Here is a 14,239-nt window from a genome sequence, read left to right as displayed (position 1 = left end):
CCCCAGCTCCGCCGCTCCTTCTTCGTCCCCTGCCGAGGGGGCGGCCGGCGGCACAAGCCCGGTGCTGCGGGCCGGAGGATGCGGAGAGGCAAAGCCGCCGGAAGAGCCGCCGCCGCATCTTCGCGCCGTTCCCGAGGGGCGGCTGCCGCCTGGTTCCGGCGGCCGCTTGCGGGCCCGCGCGGCTGAGGCGGGCAGGGCGGGCGGAGGTGGGCCTGCTGAGGATGAGTGCGGGCTGCGGGCGGGATCCCCCTCGGAAGAGAGCCCGACCGAGCACCGACAGCCCCGGCGGCGGCTCCCAGGGCGAGCAGTCACCGCCGCCACTCGGTCCCCGCCAAGAGGGGCCCGGGGACAGCAACTCCAGCGGCGGCAACAGCCCCGCCACCGCCGTGGGGAACAAAGGTTCGTACCGGCTGAGGCTGAGCCGTTCCCGGGACAGGGGCAGTGGGTGGGCTTAGAAGGGGCCTTGCCGGACGTCCTGTCGTATCGTTCTGTCTGACTTTCGGTGGCTTGGACTGTTTCTGGGTACCAGGGGGCGGAACGGCTCTGTCTAAAAAGCTTGGGAGGTGATGAACTTGCCCAGACTGGTCTGCACCGTTTCTTGGCAGCTCCGCCGCCGTCGTGGGTGCCGTTGGGTCCCTCGGCAGCCGCGGCTGCGTTTGGAGCTTGGCCAGAGGAGGCGGCTTGGCCGGGGGGCTTCGCCGAGCTGCGGTGTGCTGCTTCTGTTCCCGTGATACGCTGAAGTGTGTGTGGGGCACGTTAAATGTCGGGGGGCTGCATGTGGCGGGCCACGTAGCCTTCCTGCAGCTGGCCTTAAGTGGCTTGAATCGTCGCTGAATTCCCGGAGCCGGCGTGTGCTGTGTATCCGAGCCCGGTGGTGTCTGTCAGTGCTCGTTGCTTCCGTTTGGAGCCGGTTTTAGGTACAGGATCGTTGTCCTCGTTTTGTGTCTGATTCTTTACAAACTTTGTGTAACAGTGCAACCATCCAAGTAAGGTGTGAGCCGCTAAGGGTAGCATGTTTTGTGTGTGAGAGGAGAGATATTTGCTGCAAGAGAAGTGAGGACCAGCGGGGTATTGTGCCAGGCTGTCACGGTGGGAAGAGCCAGAGGTAATGACGGGAACCCACGTGGGCGTGTGGCTTCTGGTCGTGTGGGCTACCCCTCCTGATGTGAAACAAAGCTGCCTACAGAAAGTTCCCTCATGCTTTCCCCAAGTTGTTTTTGTTTGGAGCTATCAAAATAACATTTTAACGTACAATGAAGTACCCATTTCAAGAACAGAAAAAGAAGAGAAGAACTTTCTAAAACTTCAGTTGTTTTCCTTAGTGGTAGAGGAATGGTTTGGCAATAATTTGAGGAGTCTTGAATGGAAATTTAGAAACCACTTAAAATAAAACTATCCTAGTCTGGTTTTACTGTTTACATTGAATGTAAGCATAATTTGTCATTTTGTTACCTTTTAAAGTCTTTTTACTGCCTTATCTTTAGCAAAAGAGAGCTGTTAGTAGTGTTAAAGAAAAATCATGTGTGTCATGTTGGTTGTAGGGCTTAAATGGCTAGTGAGATGTGAAAGTTCAGACCAAAGCCATTTTGTTCTATTCTGACACTGATGCTATAATTTCCATTTATTGTGCTAATTCCCTATCTCAAGAGGTAGTCGGCTGCCTTTGAAGAGATTTATTCATCCCATGTCTTAACATAGCTCCTAATTTTCTTTTCTAGCTGCTTGTTTCCTCTTTTCTGTAGGCAGCTTGTGTAAATGCTTCAAATGAAAGGTGAAATTTGGTAAACAGAATGATTGATATACTTCAGCTTTACTGAATCTTTAGAAATAAAAAAAAAATAATTCATAAAGTCCATCAAGTTGTTTTGTCCAACTGTTTTTGTCTGAGTGGGATGAAGCTGAACATTTGAAAAATTGAATGGCTGAAGATCCATGTGCTTTTAATCTACATACAACTTGGCATTACTTTCTGGTGACCTTGTCTCAGGGTGTCACTTTTACACTCTTCTTTGTGTTGTTTCAGAAAATCTTAAACCGGTTTAAATATTTTCTGGAGATTGTTTTCTTTTTTTCTAGAAAATCTGTACTTTTGATGCAGGTGTTTGATAACCGGTTGTGGGAAGATGTTCCAAGGCCTTGAACGTTAGGGAAACCATTTATGGAACAATATTGCTTAAGTTACCTGTGGCCTAAGCTACTTAAGCTCCAAGTTGCTCAACCTTCCATTTGCAGCAAAATGCTCAGTCTTTCAGTGGTGACTGTTAATCAGAATAGCCACATCTGCTGTATTGGGTTTTAAGTTCTGCAAAACTACTCTTGCTTCAGGGAAACTACAATTTTTACTTGTTGGAAGCAGTGAGCAAACACCTTGCACAGTGAGCATTGGCAGGTAGATCACTTCTCTTTGCAAATTGAAAGGGAACTGAAGCCAGATGCCAGTTTTTCAGAATTATCTTTAAAGAGCAACAAAACAACCCCCTCTCCCCACCCTTATACTAATGAAGATTACTTTTGAATTGTGAAACAACTGTTTTGATTTTTGTTTTCTGATACCCCTCCCCCACCAAGCCTCTACGTAATTAGTTTGTGTGCTGTTCTATTGGCAGCTTGTGTGAACTGCAGTATCACACAGATAAGACTGATCACGTTCACTGGAGCTGAGTTGTTAGGAGCAAATCAGAAAAAAGCGTACTTCACATTGTATTGCTGTATAGGGAAGCAAGCATTGATAGGCTGTCAAATTTTTTATGGTTGGAGGGGGAAAGATAAAGTCCTTTTCTCAGCACTCGTCTCTTCAATCCTCAAGTTTCATATTTCATGGTATGCTACATGCAAATGACGTTCTTAACTGGATCTGCTAAGATGCCTAGTTGCTCTTTGTGGGTTTTTCTTGATGGTTTGGGTTTTTTTGTTGTTTAAGTTATGTTGCCTCTTCATTGCAAAATTCAGAAGCATTTCAGGGCTCACTGTGTGGTGGTAATGAGAGCTGGAAAGTTCAAGTTGCAGAGTTTGAGGTGTTTAGTTTTTTAAAAGCTAGAGATTCACATTCTGTTTTCTTACCATATTAAAAAAACCCAAAACCAACAACAACAACAACAAAAAAAAAACCAAAACAGAAAATGCCACAAACAACAACAAGCAAACAAGAAAAATAAACAGAACCCCAACAACAACAAAACCCCCCACCATATCAAACATACCCTTAAAAACAACAAAAAAAACACCCCACACAAAGCCTGGCATTTATAAAGAGTATTACTAAAACTACATCTGCTGGCTGATACAAATTGAATATTGCATCACATGAATTTTAATAATGTTAGTGTTTGGATGTTTCCTGTAGTAAAGATCATAACGAGGACTTAAGTGAGATGTTTTTATCTTCATCTAGTACAAGTTATTCATATGCAATTATATTGCTGTTTTGTCATGTTTCATGTAATAAGGTAATGGACTGTTGTTTTTTTCAGTTTGCAAACAACAAACAATTACCAGTTGGCTGGAGAATAAAGGACGCAGGACAACTGAGTCCAAAAGGTAAGATGTACATAAAACAAAAGTTGTGTTGTTTGAGTGGGTCTGTGATATCACTCTCTACTTAGTAGCTCTGCTTTTGTTTTTGACATAGGACAAAAACAGTTACAGATTTTTGCTGATGGATCTGCATTCAACTCACAATTCTGTTGTTAAATTACAGACAAAAGTCTGGTTTTGGCTTGTCTGATTGAACTGATTATAGTATAAGCATGTGCAACTGGATTCAGTTTAGACTAGAGTTTGCAGATGCTCAAACATACATTCAGATTATTTTGTGAAATATGTTATAGAATTTTTATTGCTGAATAGCACCAGGTAAAATTTTATGTTTTCCGTTAACATGGTCTGTCAGGAGCAAGTTTGCAAGGCAGCATTGAAATAAAACTCGTAAGAGTTTAACTGTCTGGTGGTGAGGATTACTGGACATTACTTTTCTGTAATGGAAATTGTAAATGTACTGGTTTATATTTCATTGGTGTTTGTTAATAAATAGAAATTGAAATCCATAGCAGAGCTAAAATAACTAGGAAAATTTGTGATAATGATTGGTGCAGAAGTACACAGGACATGATTACAGGCTGACAGGTTGCAGTAAGGCTGAGATGCTAAGAGGGTGCTTAAGGAGGGAATGATTTGGTTTAAGTTTCCCTTTAGAGTATTGCTTTTCTATGCCCTCTTCTAGCCTTGCTGGTGGATTACAGCCTAATAAGTTTGAAGCAGTAGGTTAGTTGTATGATCACTTTGTGTGCCATTCTATTCTAGCTAGCATCACAATTTTATTGTATTTGAATCTGAACACTCTCTTTGTGTTAGATTTGATTGCTCATCTTAAGGTGACAACAGATGTTGTCAATTCTTTTAAACAGTTGTTTATTGGGATGGCAGTGGTAATTTCTGTTTTTCCACATCAAAATTTTCAGAATGGGACAACTGCATAGATGGGAATTTAAATTATCATAGCATAAACCCTCTAAAATCCTTTTATTTTCAAATAATCATCCTTTGGGTGAAGTTCTAAGCTTTCATCTGTTGTTCTAAGGCCCTGTATTTCTTTTTTATTTTATTTATTTTTTAAAATATTTTGTTCTGTAGCAGTAAATGCTATTTCCTCATCCAGAGTGCTCTTTTAGAAGAGGATCTGTTACCCTTCATGAAGGGAATTACTGTTTATGGAAGTAAGGAAGTAATAGGATGCTTTTGAGACTATGGACTACAACGTTCTCCTTTGAAGGATGAATTTGGAATGGCCTCTGAGGGAATGACTACAAAACCACTGATTTACTTCCTCACTGTTTTTAGCTGGTTAGAATGAAATTTAAGGACAACTTTAGCAGGACTTCTAATGTTTTTCATCTGGAAAAATAACTAAATAATAGCTTAATACTGTTTAAGTTTGAAAGTAAGGATCAATGGAATAGATTTCTGATGTAAGCAATTGATTCATCATCTTTTGGACCCTTTAAGTGGAAATAGGTTATTACTGAGCTACGTTCCCCAGTGCAGTAGAACTTGTTGATCCTGACCATGTAGTGCTCATTTACAGAGTATAATGGATAAAATTTTGTATCTTGTGTTGTATGTTTATAACAATTCCTTTTTCTTATTTACATATATATGCACACAGAGATTTCATTTGGAGCTAATGCAACTAACTCCCTTGCTTCTCTTCCACAGCTCACACAGCAAAATTAACAACTACACTGAAGCAAATCCCAAGATGACCTCCATTAAAAAAGAGACCTGTTGTGAGCACGATGTGAAAAAGCTAGAGAATATTTCTCAGCAAAATTATTCAGAAATATCTGTGGAAGTCGGTACAAAGTATGTAAATTTGCCTCAGACAGGCAGCAAGCATAACTGGGAGTCTGAGGACAAAGATCAGATCTCAGAGACAGAGCCTGTGGATGGTATGCAGTCTGGAGACTTCTTTGAAAACGCTAACGTTGATCAGATGCACAAAACTGGCAAGCAGGCTCAGAGAGGCTGTGAAGAAAGCAGTGACATTTGGACTCAGAGGAAATTATCATCAGGACAGTCTTTGAAAATGGGAAATACAAAACTTTCTTCAAAAGACACCAAGACAGATGGACAGGCAGGTTCATGCAATTCACAGAAGCTGAAGACTTGTGGTTCTGTCTGTTTAATGGGTGAAAAAGAGGAAGGGGATGTAGTTCCAGAAAGTCCACTTTCAGACACTGGTTGTGATGCTTGTATATCAGATCTTGGAGATTGTGGGAAACTGGGCAAATGCCAGAGCAGTTCAGGGGATTCACCTGCTTTTGAGAAAGAAAGTGAACCAGAGTCACCAATGGATGTAGATAATTCTAAAAACAGCTGTCATGGGTCAGAAGCTGATGAAGAAACAAGTCCATTTCTTGATGAGCGAGACGAGATTAGTATGTCAAAGTCCATAAACAAATCTTTCAGAATTCAGTATGGGGATGCTGAACTGGAGTCTAGAAAGTCACGATTTTCTGCTAAAGGCTGTGAAAGCTGTGATGGAATAGATAATTCTATTAAAGAGGATGGTCTGCATCCAAAGCCACCTGGGATCTCTCCTGCTCCGTTATTAGAATGCAAAGGTGCAAAACAGAGTGTGAAGAGAGACTCTAAAATCACTTCTCACTTCATGAGGATACCGAAAGTTGAGGACAAAAGGTAGCATTCTGTCTGCCTTTCCGTCTGTGTTTTCATGCTTGAAAATTTCCTCCTTGATAGCCCTTTGGAGACTGGATTATATAAAGAGTTTTGCAAAATGTATGTTATGACACAAACCCAACTTTCATGTAAACTTGAAGTAGCTTATTTTTAATGGGATTATTTGTATTTTTTTAAGGATGTTCTTGTTCAGTGCAACGTTTTTAAAAACTGGGAATTAAAGGCATTGTAGGAAGTTGATTTTATCCAAGAAGTGATTTTAGAACCCTGGGATTTTTGATGCTTGGAAATGAGTGGTGGTACAGGACTGCTTTATAGACTGTAGCTTTAGCATTCATTGAGAATACTTGAGGAAACTGGTATTACTGTGATTTTTCTAGTTTTATCTGTCAGAAATACTGGATCTGTTTTGTTGAAGCATCAGTGCTAGTAACGCTTCAATTGAAACAGACATGAAAAATTTCATTTTTGAAAACAGTTATAGAAGTGTTTTTGAATTTCTTGTTTTAGGCTTTTTTTTTTGTGGCTTTATTCTCTCTTGTGAGAGAGGAGGATTCTCCTAGTGATTACATACCAGAGCAATGGAAGTAGGACCCCCGAGCCTGACTCCACATGCTAGGTGTTGTGTAAGGACAAAAGGATAATCTCTGAAGAGCTTAGATTTCAGTGGGAGCTGAGAAAGTGAGTCAAGAGCAAAACAAGACAACTGTATGTGCTGGTGTAATAAGCAATTATCTGAGTAGACTGAAGCCCTTAAATTAGGGCAACAAACTAGTTTTGCAGATCTTTACTGGGAGGTCCTTTCTGGGTGTGAGGAGCAGCACAACCCATGCTTTTCAAGGAAATTAAGAGGGCAATGGAGGGTAGCTAACTAGTGGTGTGAGCTTGCATTTGAGAAATCTTGAGTTAAGTAGGCTTAGTTGGATTTAGAAAACAGAAAAAGATAGCTCTGATAAAAGAGGTGCATTAAGATTTTGCTATGTTAGTTTAAAATGATGGCTTTAAGGAATGTTCTTTTCACCAATGTAAATGAATTGCTGTTGTAGCAAAGCATCAGAGGTTGAGGCTTGTGTTTGTCAGTGCTGGAGCATCGTGTTATGATAAATCCATACTTGAGAAAGGAAATATGCAAAAGTGTAGCTGCATGGATAGATGGAAATCCTAGCAATGCTTTACAGAGTAATTAGCAAGGTAGAGTATGAAGCTGTAGAGAGATTTGTTCTTTTCTTTTTGGGACCTAAAACAAGATAATGTGAAGGTTGTAAGTCTCAGTACCATGTGAAATAGTGATATTGTCTATAGTGCTTAAGGGGGCGATTAAAAAATCTTAAAGCTTTCCTCTTGGTTTTCATTAGACCGGGTCTACAGCAGATAATAAAGTGGCTCAGATCTTAACTTGGGGGGAAGGCAGCAACAGTGTGTCAAACAGGTTTCAGTCATCAGTAATGCTGTGCCAGAGTTATCCTTTGGCTCTCAAATGAGCACAGTGGGTCTGTACACAGTGTCATTCTGATGTGGCTCTACATCATTTGTCTGTCGTGGGCTGGTTTGGAGGTACTGTCTGCCTCCAGTCTGAAGGTACTGGCATATGCATAGACACAGTGAACAGGTTGGACAGCATCTTTGATCCAAGGACAGAGTAAGTTTGCAAAGGAGAATTCACAGGTCTAAAGAGTATCTCAAAGTGTAGGCTTTTAACTTGTTTTGCATTTTACTCTGAGAACTTCCTCTTGAATGAGAAACATACAGTACATTACATGAAAAATACAGCAGGTTCAGATTTTTCTTCCCTGTAACATCTCACATCTATGCAAATATCTTTGATCATTAAAGAGAAGTAATTTGTCTACTCTTGCATATGCTTGAAATCTGCAAGTGTTTGTTTTGCGTTTTTTTGATACTTGAAAAATTTTTACTTGCAAGTATGGTATGCCTGACATGAAAAATGCAACCTTACTGAGAAAGGATGGTTAAGAAGTATGTTGTTTTTTGGTGTTTGTTTTTTTTGTTAGTTTAAAGAAGAGCTATATGCATCTGTGCATGCACACATTTGTTTTTTTAACAGCTGAGAAGGGGTTGTAAAGGGTATCTTGACAAATGTACACCAATGAGTCTGTGTCCTGTCTCTTGATAAACAGATCATATTGGGAAATCATGGCTCTGCAGAGGGAAAACTGCTACCATATTGCAGTTCTGTGAAGGTGTTTGTAAACCTACAGGGAAGAGTGGTTTTGGGTAGATATGGAGTATTTGCATGTGTTGCGGAGGAGGAGGTGGTTGTTGTGGGGGGTTTCCCCCAAATAAAGCTTTAGCCTGGGGTCACAGCTGGGGCCAGCAAATAAACTCTTGAAAAATGTAAAGTTCATGTATATGTCTGTGAGGTCTTTCAGTGGAAATACGGTGTTTCAATGTTTGTTTGGTTTTTTTTTTTTTAACAACAGAAAAGAAAAATGTGAATACAAACCTCAGAGGACGGGAAGGAAGATTCCTAAATACATGCCACCTCCTCTTCCAACTAACAAGAAATGGTTTGGGACACCAATTGAAGAGATGAGAAGAATGCCAATGTGTGGGGCCCGTCTTCCTCACCTACGACCCTCAGCCAATCACACAGTAACCATCAGAGTATGAGAATTTCAGTCTGTTACCTGAAATTGAATTTTATGCTTAATTGTTTAATAATACAAAATGCCAAATATTGGTCTCATAGTATTAGCAGGTTGTGGAAATCTTTCTTTGCTATTCCTTGTGAACAGACTGGGGCAAGTAATTTTCCTGAAAAGTGACATTTCTGATGCACAGAATTAGGATATTAAGATCCAGAAGAAATGTAATTATGGTTTTACTGCCTCTAGCCTGTTAGGTACAAGTAATTTTCTTCTGCATAGGTATGTGTGCACTTCCTTGTTGTAAACTGGGAATTTAAATATATCCGCAGGTAAAATTTGTACTTCAGCTTATTAATGTTATATTTTCATTTTATCATTATTCTGGTTTGGGTTCAAGGTATATAAAAGGCTCAAAATATTCAAAGATATGAAGAAGAGTTTCCAACAGTTATGCCACCGCATTTTAGATCAAATCTGTTCTATGTGCCTTTCATTGTTTAGAGTGGTATGCAGTCCAATTATTGTTAAAATAAAACATGTGACCAGAAACCTGTAGGGTTGTGGGTATATTGCAAACAAAATCAAAACACATTTAAATGGAAGCTCTGAGGGAATTAATGCTTTTGGAAGGCTCTGTAGCACACTGAGTCTTTAAGAATATCATGTAATTTATTTTTACCTTTCTGATATTCCATGGAGTAAATTTGCAGTTGTGCTATATCTGGAATGACCTCTCATCCTTTTCAGTATTAGGTTAAAAAGTGCTCCTTCTGCACATGATTATGGTTAGATTTGAAACTGCATTTTGAAAATACTTGAATGAAACTATATAGATATTTAAATGTATCAATGAGGAAGTATTTAGCTGATAATTAGACAATAATTGCATTTATTAGCTTTATTTCAGTGTGTTTCAAGAGGTCCAGTGATAAGGTGGTGTTCAGGAGCAGAAGAATAACAGATGGATTTTTTTTTCTAACTGAATATATGTCATGTGCATATAAAACCACTTTTTGCTTTTCCCAAAACGGTGACTGTAGATGAGAGTTGTTTTTAAACTTATGTTTTTGCTTACTTTCTATTTCTTCCATTTAGAAACCTGAAAGTAGTCTGAGCTTTCCCTCTTCTCTCTATACTTCCCACCCCTGTATTGCAGGTAGATCTTCTGAGGGAAGGAGATGTGCCTAAACCCTTTCCATCTCATTACAAAGATTTATGGGACAACAAACATGTTAAAATGCCCTGCTCAGAACAAAATTTATACCCTATAGAGGATGAGGTAAGAAAGTATTTAGTGTGTAACAAAATTTCTTTACATGCTGATGAGTTTTCACTTTGCTGTATTTGCTTATTGAGCAAATGGTGTGTATGGAATTGAAAACTCCAATAGATTAGCATACTTGGTCTGAAAAGCTGGATTCAGGCAGATTTTTTTTTTTCTATAGTAATCTATCCAGCCGTTGATTTTATGGTGTATATGTTTCTGTACTTAGATTTTTTTTTTTTTTCCCTGGAGCAATTTGAGATGCCAACAGATGTGAATAAAATTTTAACCACATTCTGATTGTAATATTCTGCCTGGTGTTGCTGATAGTTTGAGGTATATTTCAGCTGTTTGGCTGAAAAATGGTGGTGGAGAGGTTAGCATTCAGCCTGCATGATTTGTTGATGTGGTATTTTTTTATCACTGCTTGAGACTTGCCTGAAGATATGTATTGAAATACTTCGTATTGTGATGAATAAAACAAGCAAGTGTTTGTGTAGTGAAGACTGTATAATGATGATAACTGGGCTTGAATCTGGAGCAGAGAATTTTTACAGCTTCTTAGTCTTTTCAGTTGTCAATTTAACAGATACAGTATAGAAGGAATTTAATGGACATTGCAGAGATAAAGAATTGATGAGATCTTTGTTGCCAATTGAATGGATTAGAAATTGCAGAAATACTTAAAAGTTACCCCAAATATTTGCTTTACTTTTAAAGAACTTTACAAATAAGGAAAATTTTATTTTAAATACAAGTGGCAAAGAAAACAATTATTAGTAAATATGTCTTTCAGTTTTGAATAACTGAAATCTGGCTTTGTTTTGGGCTTTTGTTTTAAAGAATGGAGATAGAACTGCTGGAAGTAGATGGGAACTAATCCAAACTGCCTTACTGAATAAATTTACTTGCTCACATGATTTGAAGGTAAGCTTGTCAGTTTGAAATCAAGTCTGTAGAATACACAGATTAACAGATTGCATTGGGTTGGAATGGACCCTCAAAGGTCATCTTGTCCAGCTCTCCTGCAGTGAGCCCAGACACCTCCAACTAGATCAGGCTGCCCAGGGCCATGTCGAATCTGATCTTGAATGTCTCCAGGAACAGGGTTCTCTGTGTCCTGTTCGTGATTCTGGCTTAGTCCTATTTGTTTGGTCACTTACAAAATTTTTTTAAAAATCTGAGCTGTTCAGCAGATTCCCTAATGAGTTAAGGTTCTTAGGTAACAAGTTTTAAGTATTACCACTGAATTTATTATCTATTTTTAAAATTCTCTCCACATAAACCCATGTGTGTCAAGCAGTATCTAATAGACTGTAGTAAATGTAGCATGTAGGCTTTTCCTGTAACCAAATGGGAAGGTCATGTACAGGTGAGAGAACTGAAAACAGTAGCTGTTCACACCAGTATACTCCACTAAAATTGCAGCAGTTCAAACTGCTGACAAGAGTCTGTGAATTTTGGAAACTAATGCTCTGTCAGTAACTCATAGATCTCACTGGCTTTTCATGAGTTGTGATTTGGAGCAGCTTAGAATTTCTACTATTATTTTTATGGAGAATAATGGAATTTAGATTGTACCTTAAAGGCAGGGAAGGAGGTGGATGCAAAATCTGGATAAACTGAATGAATAAATAGTGCTTCCCTTGAATGAATAATACAACTTCCCTTGATAATGCTATTATATTTGTTATTTTTTTTTTCTTGAGAGTTTTTTCAAGGTACTTGTCATTGTGAAGGCTGTGATTGTGAACCGCTTGATTATGTTGTGGTTCTTAAAGTTTGTAAACTGGTAAAACTGTATTGCCAAGGGTCTGCTTTTTTGGGGTTTGTGGGATTTTTTTTAGTGTTTTCAAAGAGAGCAAGCATGAGGTGGGGAATGTTTATGTTGTTATAGGCAGATCCAAACATGCCTTATATTGTTTTGGGCTAAGAGGAAAAACTTGTAGACTAAAGCTTACTCAATGCTAAACCTAAAATACAGGATTCAGTATCATGAAATTACACTATATTAACACAAGTTGTTTGGCTTTTGGTAAGCTCTGTGACAGGTTTTTAGCCACTAGATGGTACTGTTCCTTCAAAAAGGGAGTTTCATTTAAATGTTTTTCTTCTTTTAATAAGTATCTCTAGGCTTTATTTTGTTTTGCTCTTTCTCTAGGAGGCTATACTGAGATACAACATTGCTTATTCCAAGAAATGGGACTTCACTGCTCTTACTGACTTCTGTGAAAAGGTAAACCAGGTTGATTTTAAAATATGAAGAAAAGTAAACCAGAAGTGACTACTTTGTCCCTATGACTGAATGCTTTTGGCTTTATTTCCCTTTTCAATAGTAAGAGTTTTGCAATCATCATCTATGTGGACTGGTACTTCAGCTAAAATTATAGTTTATAAACTGGATTTATTTTAAACCTAAGCAGGTGATATGAGTACTTCAGTAGCAGCTAAGGTTACTGAAGTTGTGAAATGCATTTTCCTGTTTTAAAATAGTCGGATTTATGAATAAATTAATATTTCCACTATAGTGGTTTCTTGGTTGTTTTTGTTTTGTTTTGTTTTGTTTTTGTATGTTGCTCTTTTTTTGCCTTTTCAAACAATGTTGATTTTATGTTATAGTTGTGTTTGTATAGATTATGGTTTGCTGGTCTACCAGTAAGGTTTAGCTGTATGCTGCGATAGTGAATTTAAACTGTAGAGTCGTTGAAAGGGTGGTTTATATGTCTGCATGTTACCTTCTTGGAGGAGGATGACAAAGAAAAATTAATAGTAGGTGGCAAACACAAGTTGGACTATTGTTAATGTATATCCTGAATGATGTCTGGAAACTATGCTAATTAAATCAGTATGGGAGATTAAATGAGATGTTGTATTTTTCTTTAACCAACTCAGAAGTGCTTTTAAAACACATGCAGTTGTTTTCTTGGGAGGGGCTTGCTAAGCTGTATTAAGGTTTGGTGAAAACTAAATTTGTTTTGAAGTTAATATTGTTAGCTATGTATGTTTAAAATAGATGTCCGCTTAATTCATGTCATCTGAAGAACTCTTCTTTCTAACGCCTGTTTCTGTTGCATGTAGGGACTGCTATTTTACAGGATTGTTCTGCATGCAACACAGTATATTTATTGCTTACAGAAGGTTTCTGTAAAAATACTGCTAGTATCATATTTGTTAGCCATGAGAGCTGCTGTGTTCGCCCTTTGTCAGTTTAGTGCTTCCTCCTCTTGTCCATGGGGGTCTCTGTTTTTCAGGTTGTCATGGCTGGATCATAGGGACTGTGGACATTTGGCCTCTTTTCTCCTCTTGTACTAGCCAAAATTAACTCAGCCTGTTAACTGTTAAATGCTGTGTTATTTAAGAATACATATTTAAATCATTAGAATGTTTTAAAATGTAAGCAAACTGTTTAAAAATATGACCCATGAATGAACTAGATTAGCACCTGTATTGCTACAAATGGAACTGAGCTTATCCTGGTGCATTCATACTGTGCATCTGAAAGTTTGTAAGAGAGGAACAGTGTATTGGGCATGAATCTTTCACTGAGAGTGAAAAAGCAATTTCTGGAAATGATTTTTTGTGAGGTTCCTAGGTGAAGGGAGGAAAGCTTTTTCAAAATGTGGGCTTTAGAGAAAGCTGAAGAGTGTGCAGCATTATATTAAGTAAGGGATAGTGAAGCACTGTAAGACAGTGGCTTCTTATAGACCACAGGAACAAAATCTTACCCTGGTTTTGTGTATTGAATATATTTAATTTAGTGAACAGAACATGTGGAGAGGGTACAGTTTGCAGAGAGGTTTAAATCTTTATTTTTATTAAAGGGTATGTGAACTCTTCAAGTTCTGTACATTAACAAGATACCTCTTTTCAAAGAGTGCTTAAGCAGTCTGCTGAAGTGAGCAGCTGTGGACTGAACCTTAAGGTTGAGTTCCTCTGTGGAAATGGGCTAAATATGCTAGCTGTAGTGAAGTATACCTTTTGAAGTAACAGTATTTGGGAATTAATGGTTAAGAGCTCGTCACTGGCTTGTGTGTTTTCTTGTTATAGTTTTGGGGGAAGAGAACTGTGTTGTGTGACATTTGCTTAGCAGGAGTTGAGAGGGTTGGTTGAAAGGAAATCTGACTTCAGTAATCACCCCAAGGGGGAGGGGCAGCAGCTCAGCAGAGGGGGA

General features: G+C 38.8%; 1 protein-coding gene across 1 annotated transcript in view; it reads left to right on the top strand.

Annotated features, from left to right (window-relative positions):
• The first annotated feature begins 221 nt into the window (after positions 1-221).
• PARG (poly(ADP-ribose) glycohydrolase) overlaps positions 222-14,239 on the top strand; it is a 60,059-nt gene continuing 46,041 nt past the window's right edge. The window contains exons 1-8 of the mRNA XM_054382586.1: positions 222-399; positions 3,471-3,537; positions 5,212-6,195; positions 7,966-7,968; positions 8,637-8,820; positions 9,961-10,083; positions 10,912-10,995; positions 12,230-12,304. Coding sequence (XP_054238561.1) covers positions 222-399; positions 3,471-3,537; positions 5,212-6,195; positions 7,966-7,968; positions 8,637-8,820; positions 9,961-10,083; positions 10,912-10,995; positions 12,230-12,304 — 1,698 coding nt within the window. The remainder of the gene's footprint in view (positions 400-3,470; positions 3,538-5,211; positions 6,196-7,965; positions 7,969-8,636; positions 8,821-9,960; positions 10,084-10,911; positions 10,996-12,229; positions 12,305-14,239) is intronic.

The sequence above is a fragment of the Indicator indicator genome, chromosome 7 (genome assembly GCF_027791375.1).
Source record: "Indicator indicator isolate 239-I01 chromosome 7, UM_Iind_1.1, whole genome shotgun sequence".
In the NCBI taxonomy this organism is placed as follows: Eukaryota; Metazoa; Chordata; class Aves; order Piciformes; family Indicatoridae; genus Indicator; species Indicator indicator.
This window is presented reverse-complemented; position numbering and strand designations above follow the sequence as displayed.